At 46.5% G+C, this 20,734-nt stretch overlaps 1 protein-coding gene across 4 annotated transcripts in view; it reads right to left on the reverse strand.

Moving 5' to 3' along the window:
* Positions 1 to 20,734, reverse strand: part of LOC119453182 (retinoic acid-induced protein 1) — a 56,811-nt gene that overhangs the window by 5,469 nt on the left and 30,608 nt on the right. For all 4 annotated transcript variants that reach the window (XM_037715201.2, XM_037715200.2, XM_049667615.1 and 1 more), the window contains exons 4-8: positions 15,633 to 17,562; positions 8,515 to 8,687; positions 7,637 to 7,783; positions 5,629 to 5,722; positions 2,553 to 2,602 (exon numbers count right to left, since the gene is read on the reverse strand). In XM_037715201.2, coding sequence (XP_037571129.1) covers positions 2,553 to 2,602; positions 5,629 to 5,722; positions 7,637 to 7,783; positions 8,515 to 8,687; positions 15,633 to 17,562 — 2,394 coding nt within the window. The remainder of the gene's footprint in view (positions 1 to 2,552; positions 2,603 to 5,628; positions 5,723 to 7,636; positions 7,784 to 8,514; positions 8,688 to 15,632; positions 17,563 to 20,734) is intronic.

Raw genomic sequence — 20,734 nt, forward strand, 5'->3', positions numbered from 1 at the left:
AGTCTCACGAGCTTTAAGAATATCGGCAGGCGCTTTCTGCATGAACAGCGATGTGGTACGATTGCGATTTTGCGTTCACTTGTGCGGGAATCTGCTTAAATTTCCCAGGCAATGAGAGCGCTTAATTACAGCGATTAGGTGCCACGAAGAGCGAGAGCATGACGTGAACTGTGCTTTGCGAGCTCAGGCTGTGAGCCCACTACGCAAGCATTATGGTTGTTCCAGCGACGTGGCCCTTGAATACGCTGAGTAGTGATGTTATCTACGAGTAGCTACGAGCAGAAGACGGCAGCGAGAAGAATGCCTTCCAGTCACGATGCTTTCCAGTAAAACCTCGGACAGTTCATAACAGCTGGATCATGTGACTGTGACGTGCCCTTCTGTCAGGGCTAGTCAGACCGGAAGCCGCGGACGGTTTGCAGACAGTCCAGGACTGCACAATCGAAGAAGCCCAGTAATGTTGCGTGGACACTGACAGCCCCCCTTGGAAGGGGGCTGCTGTGCAAGAATGCACGAAAAAATTTCTTCGGTGAAGAACATTACTTTGCAGGATAGTTGATATTGAAAGAGGGTAAAATAAAGAATTTTTCCTCATTTCGAACTGTACAGTGAATATGACAAGTACATATATACTGCATAGTGAAGAGGTAAAATAAGGTTCTCACACTTAAGACGTGAAGCAAATTGGTTGGACAAGCTTTAGAAGGGTTTTCGGTGCAATGAAGTTTGAAAATAAGCCATAAAAAAAAAAAGCAAAAGAAGGTCACTTTTTGGCCAAAATAGTAAAAGTGATAAAAACATAAATAAATGGGATAACAGACAAAATAGTATTTATTTACTGTACAAGAACCTGCACCTTCCTCACCGCCATGCTTTTCTTAACAGATGTGTACAGCTGCTTACTATACACCTACACCACGGCGTTACATCACGAAAATGCGGTGGCGCGGCCGTCAGAAATTAGTTTTGCACGACAGGCACTCCACCGGCGAGCTGCCGCCCGTGTCACGCCTACCACAGCAGCCACTGGGTTTCGCGGGTGGTTGTGCGGTTCCATGTGCGAGGTCTTTATTCCATGATTTTACAACGAAGGAAGCTTCGCAGTATGTCGACGAGTCGAGTTGCGGCGAAATACGCAACAGGCTAAAGTTTTCATAGGTTTCCTGTTGATGAAAACCGTTGCAAGCAATGGGCCGCTGCAGTAAAAAGCGAAAGTTCGATTCTGACACCAGATCATCCATTATGCGCAAAACATTTAGTAACCGTTAAGCTTCTCTTTTATTTTGAGTGGCGTGCATTAGCCAACTAATGATCTTAGGATCGTTATTAGCGTGTCATTACAATTTCTTGCCGCACTGTGGGAAAGCTAGACTAGGATTAGCCTTGAATGTAGGCCGAGCGAGCAGATGCCCCACAAAGCACCTCACATTCAAATTTATTTTCATCACAAAGAATTGAGCCACCTGCAGTGTAGATATCCACACGCTCATATACGCAGGCAGCATGGTCACAGCTGCGTTAATTGCAGTGTGGATGTCATAAACATGCCTAAACGTGTCAATTAAATTTCGAGCACTAAATAATATGTACAGAGTTGGAGCGATCGGGTGGCCGCGGCCCGATGCGCGGGCCAATTGATGCAGCCGGCGTCGCCATAGGGTCGGTACCTCGCCGGTCCCATCACCGAGGGCGATTACTTCTATCGCCGCTCACGGCGACGTAGACATCGGCTACAGCTTGTTTTTAACATGAAATAGTTCTTAACCGAAAATATATCTCGAATTTGCGCGTTTCTTAAGCAGCGCCCAGTACTGAACCACTGGCACCATCGGGAGCAACAATCCGACGGCATTTAGTCTCGCAGACGGAAACCCAAGCACCGGCCGTCTTGGCAAAGCGGCTCGGCTGCCTTGGAACTACTACGTTTATTCATTTAAGTCCACGTTAATCGTGTTGTCAAAAATAAGCGCACTATGATGAGCTGCAGGCCAGTTCGCAAGTGCTGTCGGCCATCACTGCGGCGGTCAGCGAGCTAGGCTTATACCGTCTCGTTCGGCCGTATCCCCATGGGGGTGAAATGCAAGAATGTGCACTGAGGGCACATTAAAGAACTTCACGTAGTCAAAATTAATGCGGCGCCCCCGCTACCATGTGCTTCATAATGAACCGTGTTTTTAGCACCCCCACCCCATTCAAAAAAAGAAAAAAAAAAAGGCACCATCCTCACGTGCAAGCGGCGGGCGACGAATGTGGGCGGAGCCTACGCAACGTCGCCATAGTGCCTAAAACATGTCTATGGTGCCTACCGATGTTTACAAACGTGGCGTAGGTCTATAGCTTTCAGACTAAAACCCAGAAAAAATTTCAATTCTTGCTACCACAGGACAAAGTCTGGAACCAAGGAAAGTTGGCAATGTCGATGGGGACCCAACCATGTAAAGGACTTCACCAACTGCACTCCGAAAACATTTCCATGAGTGAATGCAAGATGAAAACAATGACCAATATTCCTCAGCAAAATGTTCCAACTTGGAAAGCAAACCCATACTAACCTTGTGTTTAGAGCACAGGATGGAGAAGTTTTCAGTGTCCAAATGGCAACCTGATTGGAAAGAGAAGAAAACCCACACACAAAAAAAGAGCACAAATCAGCATTCAACCCTGGTCTACGTCTCATAGGCAAACACCACAAAGAATTGTTTTATATGAGATTTCACAATGAAAGTGTCACGTCATCATCGCCATTTGCACTCCATTGGCCGCAGATACCAAGCCCACAGGTATGGTATCATCTGTTAAAGCTATCACTTTTAGACATACTGGTATCACTTCCAAGAGATTTTACGTGCCTCTGCATCGAACTTGTCAAAGTGTGCATGGCTGAGAGCATTCCTGGCACTGCACCAGAAACGCTAGCAGTGGTAGGCGCCAACGCACCCGGCGCCGAGTCAAAGAAAAACTACATGGACACGTCTCTTCATCACCTCTGTTTGCCGCTTTGAACAAGGGCAAACAGAGAGAGTGTAGTCGAGAAGAGATGGTGGCAAGGATAGAGACACCAGGGCCGCCATCTTGTACGCTTTCGAAAAGCCGACGATTGGTTTCATCTCACGCGATTGGCCAAGGCCGCGCCGATATCGCGACTATGCCAATCTAGGCGAATCGCGCGAGATGAAACCAATCGTCGGCTTTTTGAATGCGTACAAGATAGCGGCCCAGCTTGTGCTCTACTACTTAACTTCCACTTCTAGGGCGACGTCCACCATCATGTGTGGGTCGAACGAGATCTGTGGGGAAGTGCACTTGCAGGAATTTTGCGTATCCCCTATTGTTGCAATGTTTTTGAAATACTGGCCTCGTCTATTAAAGGGGCCCTGAAACACTTTTGTAACTAATCATACAATGGCTTGTGGGGGCTTGTGGGGATGCGCGACTCTCACGCGTCCCCTGATGTTTTCCCCGCATGGCTCCCGTCTCCTGTAATCCGGCTTTGTCACGTGGCTTGACGGCGGCAGCAGTCGGTGTGGTTGCAGCGTATTACAAAAGATAGCGCTAATGTTGTGCGGCTAACGCCACATAACGGCGGGGCTGCTTGGGTGCAAAAGGGAGAAGTCCTCTTGGTCGTGGGGTTGGCGGGCGGCACGGGTGCTTCGTGCGTGTGCCGACCCGCCTCGTGGGACTGTCCCGAGAAGGCTTAGAGCACGACACCGGAATGGACAAACACGGATCGTTCGAACGCGCCACCGTTTGCGTGACCGTACATGTGAACGACCAGGCTGTGGTGTCTGGCATGGGGCAAACATATTCACTTGCTATCTGGTCGCAGTGAGTCGGACTTCCTCGATTTGTTGCGCGCGCGCCCATTGGCGTAGTAATTCGGCTAGCGTGCAATAGTGTATGAAAGGACCGATAAATGCCCTTTTAATTGTTTGCACTACTGTTTTGTCCTTCCTTTGTCCTAAGAGCACGTGCGAGACCCCACAGGCTACACTATTAAAAAGACGTCATCTCACGAATCTCACGCTGAAAAACATTTTTCGAATCCTGCAACTATAAGTGGAGTTATTGTACCTATAGCCAGCTTTCTAGGAGTGTGCGAATAATCAAAACTTTTGAATGAAGAATTGAATAATGTCTCATTTCATTTGGTCATCGAATCGAATAGTCATTATTTGTAAATGCGAATATTTTTTTAATACTTTTCGAATACTTCATAACGTACACTGCGTCCAAATAAACTTAAAATTGGAGCAAAAGTGTTCCGCATTTTCACCCCTGCAGGCATAGTATAGACATTAAACATGACAACTTGCGTAGTGGAGCAGGCTACGTCCCTTAGGTAGCCATATTTCACAGGCTTGTACAAGCAATCATTTGCAATCTCTGAAGAGCCCTGTGCTCGTGAAGGAAATACTGGCTCCTAATGCTCCATTTCTGCTTTTAATAAACAACGCTTCATAAAGTACTACGTAATGACAGAAACTTCCCAACTTTAAGAATACTGGGATGTGAACATCGCTTTATACTAATTGTGATAACGGCTATTCATTATTCGAGGAACTACTTGAAAAGTATTCGATATTCAATTCGACTCGCTTCTGGCAATATTCAATTTGGTCTCAAAAATCACTAGTATTTGCAAACCCCTACAGCTTTCTATCTCCATTCGTCTCCGCTAGCACACCGGAAGCAACACAGCGGAGAAACCAAGAGGGCAAAGCCCTGGCCAGAAGTTGCGTGACTTGGCAGCAAATGGGTTCGCTGGACCACTTGGCGGCCTTGGTAGACTATGCAGCATGCCGCTGCCATCTCAGAGGCCACACGAGTGGACGCAGCTACGCGCAGTGCAAAAATGAAAAGACCTTTCTGTCCTTTTAAGATTGCATACATCCACATTTTTCATTTATTTAACTCAAAATTAGCAATCGTGTATTACTGAGAATGCTCTCGCGATCACGAAATCATCCAATAGCATTGGCGGGTTCGATGACGCTGCACGACGGCATTGCGGAAGCGAGAGCAAGCGATTTTTCGCTGCTTTTGACACCGAGATTGCGAATTCCCTGGTGCATGCAGTGCAGTAATAATTGGCCCACATGTGCGCAGCAACCTCTATGACAGATTGGCAACATTTTCTTACTATGTTCGAAAAGTGCTTAGTCTTTAATCTTCCCTGCTGAGGAAATTCGTGCCAGCAGAGTTTGTCGCTACCCCGTCTTTCGTTATTGTGTCTTTTCTAGCTTACCATGTCTCTGTTTATAGTAATAGAGGCTCCTTTGTTATTTACATGAGTAATTTACTAGTGCAGCTGAAAATATTTTCTTTCTTTAGTGTCCATTCAAGGAAGGACTGCTTCGTAGGTTTTACATTCTGCACATACCGATTTCGTTTCATGAACCATTTTCAGCAGTGCAAGAAGTCAATAATTTCAATGTGCCCAGTGGTCTATCTGTTAATTGAAGTCTAAGCATTATGAGTAGAATAGATGCAGTACACACTACGGTATTGTATTTAGACCTCAAAACTACACTAATCGCACAGATTAGAAGCAGCTCGTAATCAGGTTTTACTTGATAATAAGCAAACCAGTACACTAGGTCTTCAGTAATAGTGACACGGTTACAATACCTTTTTCTACAGCACAGAGGTAGTGGTATTTTTCGCTGCAGCCCCGGGTGATGCAGCCGAGAGAAGCACCGACGACCTTGCACTTACAGCATACCTGCAACATGGGAAGGCAAAACAATTAGAGCGCCGTATTGCTGTTGCCCCGTTCTCAACAAACGCTTCTGTGCAATGCACCTCCGTGCTAGCTAGTGCTGGTGGCAAAGCCACATGGACATTTACCAGCCCGTGCTTTGTTTCCCGAATTCTCTTTCAATTTTCTCTGCAAGTTCTTCTGCAACTCGAACAGCCTGTGGTGAATGGGACCGTTTATTAAAAGCCAACACAGCATTTATTATTCTAAAAATGGTTCGGGTAAATAAAAATATATTAGGCCACTGTCATACATCTCGCAGAGAAAGAACCATAGCTTAAAACTTAACGAATTTCCTCTTAAGGTCGACACTTAGCGCTATTGAATTTTTCATTGGACATAGACTAAGGGAGTGAAATGTTCCTCTGCTGCAAACTGTATACATAGTGTCAAATGATGATTTTTACCACGCTTTGTGTATTTGAATTGGGTGTCAATTTGTTTTCTTTGGTTATGTCCCCACTGCTGTAATGCCTACAAAGGCGAAGCAGGTACCAAATAAACAAATAAACAAAATTTCACTTTGGTGTCAAAGCAATCTTGGTAAAGCCCTAGGGATGATGACTGACAGGCTTTTTTAATACTCTTTAAAGGGACACTAAAGGCGAATACTAAGTCACGCTGAAGTGACGGATTAGTGCTCGAGTATCTCTAAGGCAACAATATCGTGAACAGAGCCTTAGTAATTGAGAAATTGGTGTAAATGCAGGACACGATCAGAGACTCTCCCTCGGCACATTCAAGTACTTGTCCGATGACGAAGGCACTTCTACTTTAAGTTCTGTCACTAGTACTCAACTACTCGTTATAAAAACGTCATTGTATTATAAGACGAAAGAAAATGCTACTTGACCAGTACTATTTCATTTTTAGAAAAAACAACTCATTGACAGTACACGGTTGACAACAACGCGGCTGGTTGAAAGGTTTCGTTTTCGCTCGACTCTGCGCCGCCTGCGCTTTCGCGTTTCAGTAGTTCCGTCATCGCGCAGTGCTGCACTGTTTTTGCTGGCTCACGAAACTCGCACAAACTGCAAGTAGCAGAGCATTCCACATCCATGTGATGTCGAGGGATGCCGGAATGGTGCATGCCACTTGACCAAGAGCAGCTGCAGCGGCGCGTCGTACTGCCGTCTGTCGGGCACCGTTGTACTCACTGACGGCAGCAAAGGGCGGTGATGGCGTATGCAACGTCACCACTCCCCGATTTGCACGGCGGGAGATTCGAATTGCCATAAGCTATTCGGGCCTTTCAGATGCAATTTTCTCATAAACTACGTATTTTCTTTGCACAAAACAAATGTTGCGAGGTTTCTGGAATGATATTTACAGTCTAGTTAGACTTGGTATTTACTTTTAATGTCCCTTTGATTACCACCTAAGCAGTTGATGCAAGCACTTAGTGGTTAGTCGATACAACACAGATCCCAGAACATGGCCGCAGGGAATTTTAAGTAAATTGCAGGCACCGCTTGATCTCGCTCATGCCGAGGCACTGTGCTGTTTCTCAATGTTTCGGTTTCTGTGTCATTTCTACCAAGTGGTAATGGTGCCGTTCTACTTATTATTACCCGTTCTGGTTTTTATATATCAGAAAGATATCCTTTTCTATTTTTGTTTTTTAAACGTATAGACTCATATTAAAAACATAAAATTTTGCTGGAAGACCTATCCAAAACTAGGCTTTCTGCACAGCTAAAATTTTTGCTGCAGTTGGCCTTATAATGCTTGTCTTCTAGTGTTACTTTAACATACCTTTCGACAGCTCTATTTTCTTACAACTTTCTTTCCAGGGCAGCCTTCGCAGCACTTGCACTTTATGCATTCCGACACTAAACAAACCTTGAACCTCGACGTTTGCTGCGAAGGAGGACTCACCAGGTGAGCGGCTTCGGCTACGGCTTCTTGCAGTCCATGCACCCGGTTCCCGCCGAGGTACACCCCCTGGGACCAGGTGGCACACGTCTCGTGCACCCAGAGTTCCTTGGACACCTCTGCTTCCTTTTCTGCTTCACTGGGCCTCCGCTGTTAAGAGAAAGTATACATTTACGCTCAGCTCCCATGTTTGTACACTGCTCTGCTGTATACATTAGGAGCAATTGTGTTCAATATGAACTGCAAGATGATGCATGCGATCGAAGGGATCCCAAAACGGCGTGTCAACGACGACATACGAAAAATTGGAACATTGAACAGCCTTTGAAGTACTACTTATTAGACCAATTTTTTGTATGTCAGCAACTCCGTGCAGTCTTGGAGCCATGGAAGAAAGAAAGAATTAGGGGAGAGCATTGCGAAACCTGATTGAAGCCAAACGTACCGGCCCAACACGTGATCGTCACGTCGAGTGGTAGGTTTTAGTACTCTTGCTCTGCAGGCAGGGCTACACTGCAGAACGAGTTAACGGCATTTTCTGCACATGCGAGAGAGGTAATGCAAGGCTCATGCAGAAGGTGCCAGGCCAGGGCAACAAACCACAACAAACTAGTTCAACAGGGTGTGAACTTCGCGAGTTCTTAATTCACAGTTCTTTCCCTACGTCCCTTACGTAACGTGCTTCTGTTAGTTTACTATGAACTGGTTCACCAAGTGCAGGGCGAATCGAATGGACATATTAATGCGCGTCCCTTTTGATGAAACTTTCGCTGCACAATTTCCCAGCTGCAAAGCAGGGAAGTGTGCGTCTTTGTCGTGAGGGTAGCTCTTGCGCGAGTACTGAGGCGACAAATGGAGCAGGGGGGAGGGAGTCAACTCGCCTGCCGGCTGCATCGCCGCGGTGTGGAGCCATCCTCGGTGCCCGAGGTCGAGTCGCTCTTTTTCCGTTTGGTGGCCCTGCCCCTGCGTAGCACCTCTTCCTGGCAGCTCGCCGGTTCCGGCTCGGCCGGCCGCACCACGGTGCCCGGGTATGGCCCGTACAGGTCACCCAGCCCTGGCACATGGGCAAAGCAGAGACGTTAAAAGGCATACCATTTTGTAGTGGTTTTTATTTTTGGTTTTGAATACCGTAAAGGCTCCTTGGGGCATTACATAATGGGGGATGAAAGAACAGTAATGTCAAAATTTGAAATTAATTGCACCAGGGTACACACCAGTTGGTGATAAGCACAGCTACAAAAATGCAAGAAACAATACACCTTTGCTGCAGTCCATGCAAGAGAAATAAAAAAGAAAAGGTACCAACAAATCCATAACAGAATGCATATTACAATCTTTCACAATTGAATACCATAACAGAGCCTTTAGAAGAAAGTTACCACAAATTAGTGTTAGCAGGTGCATAAAAACTCATGGTGTACTAAGTCAGAAGAATTAAGCTCTTGTAAGAATGCGTATGAGATAACAATTAGCCACATGTACGAAGGTCAATGACAAGTAAATAAATTAATCTGCACATTTTGAAAACAAGTTGCATCCTTCACAGCAACTACGTACGAAGGCAATTCCCTCCACTCTTTAATGAACATGGCTAAAGAAGAGTTACCATATTTGTTAGTACACGCGTATATATTGGACAAACGTTATGGACATGACCTGCGTGAGAGGAAACAAAGTACCAGCATAATATGAGCACATGCAAACAGCAATTGTACCAACCTTACTAGATGAAAGACCGGTGAAACGGAGTTGGTATTATTCCACATACAGTGGAACCTTGTTGATACGATTCTGCATAATATGTTGGATAATACTACTTGAAAAAAAAAATACGCAATGAAATTTTGTTCAGTGTAAAAAATCCTATCTTCTGATGTCGTAGCCATGGAGCAGCCTCAGTACAAAACTTTTCATTTGAAACACAAGAGGATGCATCATGAAGAGCTTGCAAAAATAGACGTCTTTGATATCACAACTGAAGAAATAAGTAAATAAATAAATAATAATAATAATAATAAAAATCACGAGCCATCATTCCACACCTGTGAAGGTGGATTGCCAGCGAAGCAGTTTAGCACAAGACATAGAGGTGACACAGAATTTAGATCAAAGGTATTAGCAAATTGTATTTCTCTTGAGCAGCAACGGCGGTCATCCCGAACAGACACACGCACACACATTTTTATTTTAATCAGCTGTTTTTATCAGCGGCATACATTCGCCTGGAAGACTACCGCCATCTCGGGGAGCCGGAGGAAACTAGACACGCGTGACGGGACCACCACGCCAGGAGAGCGTAAGGAAACTAGGCACGCAAGTGCTTGGAACGACAACAAAGAGAGGGCAGTGTGAGCGCACACATGGCCGACGCGGGTTGCACAGCGGCAAATCTTTGAGAAACCCTTATCATCTACCTGAGAGTCTACCAATTTTGAAAATGGTGCCTATTAATAACTAATCTGCTGAAAATGCATATGCAAGTGATGAGACGTACGGGCTTTTTGCACAGAATGACGCAATTTTGCATCAAATTTGGGAGCTGAATTTTTGGCACATGCAGATCTGTTGACGAACGTGAAAAATGCACGGAACCCTAGCCATAGGGAGCTTTGCCGTAAACAATACATTACTGCTAGCTGGAAGTGGTGCATGAGCCAGAACACGCTGCTCTTCGGTGCCCTGAAAACTCTCCGAGGTGATGTGCTGGGATTTACATCATGTGCGCTAACCACCTGGTGCACATTTCATCTGCTTAGGTGCTAATTAAGTGCTGCTGATAAAAAAGTGAGACAATTACCTCCCAGCAGGCTTGCCAAGTTTGCATAAATAATATAAATGACACTTATTTATAACCAATTTGGCCAAAGTAACATTTTTTTTTTGCAGCTGGTCCTTTAAAGGGGCCCTAAAATACTTATCTAACTAATCATAAATGGCATCGCTATTAAACTATATAAGCTTACTCAGCTCCTGCTGCAAAAATATTTCGAATCTGTAGCACAAGCGAAGTTAGACGTAGTTATTGGACCGATCAGCGGCTTTCTGGCTCTCATTTCGACTAGTGTGCTGGAAGCTACACAGGGGAGACGGCAAGAAGGTGCAAGGAAGCAATGCCCCGTTGGCCCTGCCCAAAAGTTGATCTCAGAACGGCTTGTGGCGGTTGTGGTATCTACGCTATGCGTAGATACCAGCAGACGCAGCAGACGCAGCAACGTGCAACTGTCGTGTTAAGACCGGCAGTGCAAAGATGACATGGTTTTTCTCTCTTTGAGATCGCAGACATGTATATACATTTTTTCATTTATTTAGCTCAAATGTGCAATAACTGTATTACAAAGAATGTTCTGGCGATCCCGAAATCAGCGAACAGCTGTTGCAGGTCCAGCTGCTTGCAATGATGCTGTATGATGGCATTGCGCTAGCGAGAGCAAATAATTTTTCACTGCCTTTGACACGAGATTGTAAGTTCCCTGCTGCATGCAGTGCAATAGTATTTGGCTCATATGTTCAGAGGAGCATCGTTAAACAAACATAAACGTTTTGTTACTATGGTCAGAAAGTGCTTCAGGATCCCTTTAAAGTACTGACTAGACAATTTTGTGTTCCGCTTTCTTTTTTTTTTTTGCAATTTGCAAACTCAGATCTCAACGTGTAGTTTGTCTGGGCCATTTTGGTGGGATTTTTCTAAAGATGCCTTATACTGCATTTGATAAGTAGCAGACAACGCTGCAGCAGCGAAACAAGTAATGCAGCCTTAGAAATTTCACTCCGTATGTTTCACTGCAGTCATTGTTCTGCAATGCTTTTTACGTAACGACTACTTCATATACAGTAGAATCTCGTCAAACGGAACAGCAGCCTCTATAACGATTGGTTTTGTATTTGGATAATGCAAAAAAAATAGACTCGTTAATTAGAACAAAAATTTTTTAAACTCTCAATAACAGAGCACACTCTTAAAACTATTTTTTTTTTTCAGGTAGAAGCCAAAATATGATTCGATTTTGTACCCGTCTACTACAGAAAGTCATCGTTAAAAAGCAGTGGCAAAGACTCAAGCAAGCAATAATTAGATGTTTAATGCATAGCATGTGCAGCCGGACACCTTAGCAGCACCGTGCGCCTCACGCCCCATGGATGGCTGACATAACGGCTGAAATTTCGGACACCTTACGGCCCGCTGTCTAATCACTTGGGACTCGAAAAGCACGACCTCGTGCTAATTCAGCCATCAAGTTGAGCACTTGATACGTCAGACTTCTGACACGTCACTGGTGCCTCTAAATCAAAACTAGGAAAGCCTGGTTGACCCAGAAGTCGCCTGCCACGCTCAAGTCACGGGACAAACTACCTGCTACATTCACTACTTTATTCTTAACATGTCTAACTGTGTTAATAGGGTGTACAACATATAGTGGTACAATTATGCACATCTCTCTGGTCCTTTGAGGTTCTGTTTAACGAGACTCTACTCTATTACAACTTGTGGCCGCAACACTACGTCAAATCACAGATTTGTGCGGCTTTGTGCATCCAGTGTGTGAAATACCGTGCGAAATACCGTGCAAGCAGAGTGCCGTGGCTGCCCAAGGGAAACGTCTCACTTCGCTTGTTCAATGACAAAAAAGGTTCTGATCTGCGGTGCCTCCTATGTCACAATTCTGTTCTGTAGCAATATTTTGTGACATAAAAGTGAGACTTTGTGCTACATCAAATTATATGTCACATACCTACATCTTTCTTTCATATGTGGTAGATTATTTTTATTTCTCTTTCATATGCGAGACATTATTTTTTTTGGTCGTGAAAGCGAGAAAAAATCTCTCTGGCCTTTGTAGTGTTACCTGCCATGCATGAAACGGCATAGGAGAAATTGGTAGTTCCTTTGAAAGGCAAAAAAAAAAAAAAAAGAAGGTTAAATTAAAACCACTTTTGCACAGTTACCTACTAAAACATAACTATTTAGTGTCTCTCTAGATCTGGCAGTGGGCTGCTCATATAGGATAAGGCATGTGTCTGCTGCAGCAAAAAATCTCGAGACAACTCAGCACATGCTAATGGAATGCAAAGGTATTTCATCAAGCGAGACCCGTAGGTAACATCCACCTTCCAGAAGCAGTAGGATTTAAAGCGCATGGAAGTCGAGGTAAGCAAGAGACGTTTAGAGAAAAGAAAAAAAAAAAGCAGGGAAAAAATTGATGCGACTGGATCCGTTACAGGCATAAGCAATGGTACAAAGTAGATACAGCCGACTTCTGTTAATTCAAGCCTAATGAGACGGACGAAATTGATAATTATCCAGTTGGTCGAATTAAACAAGACACAGAAATAATGCCAAAGCACACCGCAGATTCATTTGGCAGTACTTGCCCAATTCTAACACTCGCTCAAATCAAACGTGTGCAGTCTTTCTACGTGTCAAAGGTGGGCAACTAACAGAGAAATGACATTAAAGCTCCTGAAGAAAGTAGAAATACAATGCGCACTCGATTTTTTAGCAAGAAAAATGGGCAAGGGTCTAGTATATGTGTTGCACAATGGCAGCTGGTTTCCTAAAGTCAACTTCGCTGGCATGCACCAGTGTTATGCAGTAAAGCACAAGAATGCCGCAAGAACGGTTTTGGTTTTGTAACCGACTGCACTGCGCAAACGATTTCTGGATCAATCTTTTGTAGAAAAAAAAAAAAAAAAGCCGTGTACTAGAATAATGTAAATACCGTAGTGACCCATCGTGAGCTACGGGTAAGGGTTGAAAAGTTTTCTAGGGCAGGCCGAAAATAGCCATTTTTAATGGGACACGACATGTGTTCAATGCATCCACTGACCCTTAAGCTCCACCGAGACGGACACTGCCACTGAATCGGTTGCTATTGGGGTCACCATAGGGGTCACCACATAGGTCAGGGACATGTATGCTGACTGGTCAAGTTCGAATTATCCAGCGAAGGCTAATTTTATAATCGAAATGGCGAAGGCTTGGGCTTATAGAAATGCATGAGCGCCGACTGGGACATTTAGTCAGGATTGAATTAACCGAAAAATCGAAATAACGGAAGTCTACTGTGTAGAGGTTTTAAGGAAAAGAGAAACTTTTAAGGAGATAAAAATGTATAGGTTACCCGATTCCCTCAAGCAGGTTAGGCGACTATTTGTCACAAATGTCACAAAAATCACTGCCCTCAGTGTTAGTGCACCCAGATTTTCCTTTTCAATTTCGTTCCTTTCATATGGGAAAATCTTCATAGCGTTTGGAAATCTCCATAGCCTTGTTGTTCCCAGCTTTTGTATCCAACCCCCCCTTACTATGTCTCTCTCACTTTCTTTTCAATGATTCCTGGTTGTCTATTTACACTTTCAATTACCCTATACTTGGTTGGCAACTTTTCGCAAGCTCTTCCTCCATTCCGTGTCCATGCTTTTGAAGTGCACTTTACAAATGCAAGAGGAGGTCAACTAGTGTCCAGAGTCAGCTACACTCATGCGCGGCGGTTTTGTCACTTTTGACGAAGGCCAGCATTTCTCTGCTTGCTTGTCACATAAGTTACTTGCCTAAATTCGCTTGTGCAGTCAAGCTCAGTCTACCTTTCAGCTCCCTTACAAAACATCAGGGTGGCATCACGGTAAAGCCCACTTACCAAGCACAAAGACCCGCCTGAAAGCACGGTGGCATTCGCCCTATGCACAACATCAAGGCACTTGTATGTCACGAAGAGCAATGCCAGCATAACCTTCCCAATAGAGAAAGCGGAATAGCAAATAGAGCAAATAGACGATATGCAAAAGTCCATAAGCAAGCTCTCCCTCACAGCTAACTTGCCCTAACCAATATGGCCGTGTTTCTGCTATAGCACACGTTTAAACTTCCATTACAGTAGAACCTCATTCAAACATTTTTTTTTTTTTGGGAGGGGGGGGGGGGGGAGGGGAATGCAAGAAAACATATCTGGGTAAACATACGATCCAAAGCCACTGAAAAATCTGACACAGCTGTGATTGACATCTACATAACGCAAAGTGTTGCAGCACAAGACGCCAACTTGCGCTGAGCTTGCGGGTCTTGAGTGGCCCAAGAGGTGCACATCGACATTTTTGTGGCTTCAACAAGCCCCCTTATGTTTGCGCTCATTGAATTCGGCCAGGGTCAGCAGCTTTTTCGCGCGAGGCATATTGGCGTGAAGTTTTGATGTGCTCACTCGGTGCAAATAATTGCGGCACAAGACGCCAACGCATGCCAAGCTGGCAGGGCCTGAGCTACCCGAGACAGTATGTTGTCGTTTTTCTACTACCTAGTGTTTCAAGAGAGCAACAAACATGGCGACAGGAAACTGAAAGGAAATTGTGCTGGTGGGGGATGCTGGAAAGCGATGCCTACAATGCCACCAGAGCGAAACATGGCGTTCACGTTGAGCCCCCTGAGCAGGAAGCAGTGACGTGTTCGGGTTACTGCATAATTACAGCGTGCAGTACGCTTCCAACAGCACTACGCCCCATGCGCTGTGAAACAGATAGGTGAAGATGCTTATCGTAACAGGGTTGTCGGCGGTATCTGTGAATGCGGTGTGCAACGACCCGGCAGGAGATTTGCTGGCACCGGTAGAGGAAACTGAGTGCGTGCCGTCGTTTTCATGGGAGACGGGCGAGTGAGTATTGTGGAGAATCTGCTGTGGCGAGTGGCACACCTGTGCTTACTTACACAGGACCTAGTGGCCACAAAATTTATCATGCAATCACAGTTTGGTGATGTATTGAACGTTGCTGCCGGAAGGTAGCGTATTCCGGGAACGTATGAACCGGTAAAAAAAGAAGCATAACATTGTTGAGTCAGTTTTTGTGTTCTCGATCGCGAACGTTTGCACCAGGAAATCGTACGTAATGGGATCGTATCGACCTTACGATTCTATCCTGAGGTCTGCCATCTTAACTACATCAAAGGAGTTGTGCGGTAACACAGACTTGCAGACTTTGCATATTGTCCATTAGGATAAAGGCCACAACTCACCTTGGTGATGGCTGCCCTTCAGGCAAAACGCGCACAACCACGTAGGGTCCCGCGTCACAGCGTCGTAGTGGGGTGACAACGTGCTTGTGTGCGCCGCCGATCCGGCAAGCCGACGACCCGTCGCGTGGTGTGGTCCTACACGGGTGGGGGCACTGACCTTTTTCCGCTTGCTCTCGTCCTCTGGCACAGTGCGTGGGGCCACGTTTATGATGTGCGATGACAGCGGGCGCTCGCGCGTCCCGAACACACGAATGTAGGGTCCCGTCGTGGGCGTGCGAATTTTCGTTGTCGTTGCCGCTGCAGCCGCTGTGGTGGGCGCCGCAGCAGGCACCGGGTGCGCCGTCGCCACCGCCTTGCGCTGTCTCCGCTTGCCCACGGTGGCCGCGTCCTTGGCCTTGTTTTTTGCGCCAAAGGGTCGACCCCTCTTGCGCTTTGTTGGCGATGGCTGTTGCGTAGCTGGCGTAGTGGCAACAGAAGAAGCGGCGGTGGCACTTGTAGTAGTTGTGGCAGCACTAGTAGTAGTAGCAGCAGATGTACCACTAAAACACACCACATCACTCACTGGCACATGCTCTGGTTCTGACATGCTCACTTCTGGTTCTGTTTTCACCCTCTGTGCTGGTTCGCCTGGCATAACTGTCAGGGGCCCCGGTGACGCACTCATTGCATCAGGAACACCCGCAACACTGCGCCGCCTGAGCTTGCACCCACTGTCCACTGCACCCGAAGCCGACGTCGCCCCCGATGGTCCGGGGACTCCAACACTGGAAGGCCGATTGCACAGCGCACTGTCCGAACTCCGCCGCCGCTTTGTCAGGTCGTCGCAGGGCGGTGATCCGCCCTGTGGTCCTGCACCACCGTACGGTCGGTCAAATTCACTGACCCTGGGCGGAGGACCCGCCATTGGACTACTACTCGTCCCGAAATCACCATCACTCACACCGTTCACAACAGGCTGAGGGTACACACCAGGAGGCGGAGCAGGTGCGGGAATGCCGCCACTACTGGTCCTTTCACTCCGCAGAGCCTGGTTGTCCATGTTGGGAAGCACCGTACGGTAGGCGCCCGTGGCAGCGAAGTTCGCGATGCCGTACGGCGGCCCCGGATCCGGCGGGGTGCACATCCGGTTCTGGTCGAGGTTGTAGTAAGTCGGATAAGGCGAGCTGGGTCCACTCTCAGCGCCACCACCCGGAGTAGATCCGTAGCCAGAGGACTCCTGCATGCCGCCATAGTTTGCGTTTCCACCGCCGCTATTGTGCGGGTCCAAAAGAACCATTTTCTCCAGCGACTGGAGCGGATCGTGGGAGCCGGATATCGGCGAGGGTGGCTTTTGGAGCTGCGGGGTGGGCGCAGGCGTCGGTGGAGAGAAGGGCGGCTGCTGCGGGGGGGCTGGGGACCGCGCATGGCAGGCCAGTGGGGAAGGGGTTGTCCTGGGTGACTGGGACCATGACGGTGACTGACTCTGCGAGACCGGCACATTGCCATGTGGAGGGGGTGGGGCCACGCCCATGGGAGGGCCAGCAGGCCCCGGTGGTACTACTGTCCGGTAGTTTCCCATCGAGTGCAGCGTCTGCGCGCTGCTGACAGGCGAGCGGATCGGTGGTGGACTCTGCATCATGACCGGCCTTGTACCATAGTTTCCGCCGCCCATGCTGTGATCCCACGCGCCTGGTGGCTTTGAGAGTGGTGCCGGGGAGCCCGGATATGCAGGTGGGGCCGAGTGACGAGGACCGTAGCGCATCTCAGGCACAGCGCCAGGATACGGCTGCCGCGGGTAGGGCCCCGGGCTGCTCGGCATGGGGCCGTTGCCGTAACTGCCGCCACAGTGCTGGCCCGGTGGTGGACCGTAGGATGCCGGCGGAGAGCTCGGGTGGGGACGATACTGTGCCGGGTACGGGTAGCCCCCACCACTGCTTTGACAGTGACCAGGCTGCAAGGTGAAGTGCCAGCAGTGTTATCAAACTGTTGTCTATGGACACTTAAAAGTTCCTCGCAAGAATGTTACACGGAAAGGCTCCATGCAGAGCTTGCTAGGTGTGTGCGCCATGAATGAGAATTGTTCACTAAAAGAAAAAGCTTGACACCTAGAGGTGTACTTGCAAGGAACTATCAGTGCATTTTTTACATTTATCCAGATCAAAGCAAAAGCAAGAAGAAGCAGCAGCCTATGTGAAGCCATAGACTTGTGACTTCCAGCTGTCTTTCACTGACCCCACATGTGGCGACAACACTCACCTTCAACATGGAGCGTCTACTTTATTTTACCTGCAGATTTAGAGTGGCATGCATTACAAAGCTAGATTTCATTGAGCCACTTCCAAAAGGTCTCTAATTGGCACAGGCCTACTGAAACGAAACGCCTCCATTATTTTGCGCACACGTTCTCATTAAAAGACAAATGTCCAGTAATCACGTTTGAGCATTGCTAACAGACAAGCTTGGTGAGCAGACCACATGGCAACGGTCATGTCTGCAAAGCATTCTGTAGAAATAGTTGAAATTCTATGCCCTTCTCCAAGGAACCACTCTCCCCGCCAACAGAAATGAGATCCCGTGTACCGCCTAAGGTGCATAAACAGCCAGCAGCAAAACAAAATCGGAGATTGCTGCAAAAAACGCAGCATGTAAGTCCACTACCGCAAGCACACCGCACAGCCGAGGGGAGACAAAAAAAAAAAAAAAAAAAAAAAACTGCAAATTCAACAAACATTTTGAAATGAATGTGAAATGACGATTTTGTAAATGGGTAATTAAATGCATTAACCCTTTTTTGAGGAGTGTTGCCCACAGGCAACCGCCATAACTTTTTTTTTCTGGCTTAGTTTTGGTATTGAGTACACAGTTTCTGGCTAAATGTCGTCGGTCAACACTGAATGACAGGAGCAAGCGTGGAATGATGGTTTAGCAGGAACACGGGACGAGAAAGAAGTTTAGCTCGCAACTAGCTTCTTTTTTTTTTTAAGCGCACTCAGAGGAGACAGACCGATGCAAGATGTCCGGCTGCAGTGGTGTCACACACGTGATGCATAAACGATGGATAAATGAAATCTACACCTATGGCTCGCATACCATGAGAGCTGTCTGTACAAATTTTAAGCGAAGCCATAGGTGGCTTGGGGTGAAACCCCCTTCCAGTTTTCTGCCTGGAGTTACCCCCCCCCCCCCCTCCCGAAAGAGTTTCCTCAAAATATTGTCGTTTTTTTATTTCATTTTGCTTATTTTCAATGCGTTTTGTACATTTGGATAGAATAAAGATTTTCTTTTTCCCAGGCATTCACATCTGCCGTCATTAAAGGGTTATAAAACTGCTCATCTTGCACAATGAGTTTTGCACGATAGTAATTGCATGCCTGCCTGGCAAATCAGCAAGACATGGAAATCCCCACCCCTGAACCACGTGATTCACGAGATTGCGGATTAGTCTCCAGTATCAGCCCCCCTTTCATTAGACCACCTCCGAGATAAGCCCGGATAACTATTAAATCTCCAGGACTTGCACAGCTTACTCGGCAAGAAGCTGACCAAGAAGATGCACCAAACTCCGGCCAAGGCATAGATGCTTCACTTTAATAAAGGAATTATGCACTTGAAGGCGTATATCTGTGGCAATGAGGATATTTATGTGCTGTTCATTCTTTTGCCATTTAATTCCGTAGGGAACAGAGCCAGTAACCTGCCGACCCGGTCCATCGAAAAGATGGCTCAAAGACATGCAAGAGGCACATGCTCTTGCGCACCTCTTGCCTTAAGGACACTTGAAGAGAGACTAAGTTAGCTTGGATGGATAAATTAAAGCATTCTTTGAAAACAATGTTTTCGTTCATTTTGGGGGAAAAGGTTGGCTCTTGGTAGACAAAATTAGGACCAAATGTGCATTGTTTTTGAATTTCGCAAAGTCTGTGCAGGTACGTCGGTGTGACCTTGTGGATATCAATTTTATTAATATTTTTAAAATCTCTTTTTCTGTGGTCGGGTGAAGCAAAAATGATCCGGACTTGGTAGTTTAGGCGAGTCCATTGCTTCCTTTAAACGCCATGCAAACCCTCCTTGTCGAGAAACTGGACCACTGCCAGGCAATGGAACACTCCAACACTAGTGCACAAACTTCAAGAGAGATGGCGCCACCGGCCCTTCATTTTCCCCCCATAATTCCTGGCTTACCAAGTCTCCATCTCAAGGTGAAACCAAAAAAATTTATGGGGTTTTACGATAATGATTACGAGGCACGCAGTAGGTGGGGGACTCTGCATTAATTTTGCCCACCTGGGATTCTTTAAAATGCACCCAATGCAGGGTAAACAGGCATTTTTGCACATTGCCCCTATTGAAACGCAGGCCGCATCTACTGAGCCACCATGGTGGGTCTACTCATGGTAAGAATGGCCATTTTACTACTGCAGGGGTGGGACTGCTGCAACACCTTCCAGAGAAATTTTTTGGAGCAGAAAAAAAAAATCTTGATTTTGGAACGCAATCAATTTTGGAACATTTGCAAGATCTGTAATACTCAGGCAGCATCGCTTCCCCACATGCTATGGGAATGTAAATACCAGTATCCGACAAATAATACCGTGACCCTCTCGTCGAGATGGCACGCCGCCCTGCGCAGCTCCCACCTCGACGACCAACTCTGGGCTACCCAGCAAGCCTGCGAGGCGGCGAAGAGGCAAGACCTCTATGTCTCCACGTGGGAGGCCCAGCCAACTAAACTGCTGGTTTAAATAAAGTTTGTTCCTCCTCCTCCTTGGAACACAATACTTTGAATTTAGATTGAGGTAACTGAACTTAGCAAGTTTTGAGAACTTTTGCTGTGCCACAAAGATCCAAATGTGAGAGAACACTTTAAAATCCATGATGTCATGCTGACCCACCAGCACTGGGTATCGGGTGAAAAGAAAATGGAGTTCAGCCTTTAATATCTGTTCTAGTAATCAACCTCTTTTTTTGTAATTGAAAATAAATGAAAGAATACACATCAGCATAAACCAAAGTAATGTTTCTCTTTAGTGCCCCCTTCAAGTTACATTTACAGTCTACTAGGCCTTTTAATTAGCACTCTACCCTTGAAGTACATTTTTGGCACATTTAGGTCCATTTCTGTT

Source organism: Dermacentor silvarum, chromosome 5 (genome assembly GCF_013339745.2).
Source record: "Dermacentor silvarum isolate Dsil-2018 chromosome 5, BIME_Dsil_1.4, whole genome shotgun sequence".
Taxonomy (NCBI): Eukaryota; Metazoa; Arthropoda; class Arachnida; order Ixodida; family Ixodidae; genus Dermacentor; species Dermacentor silvarum.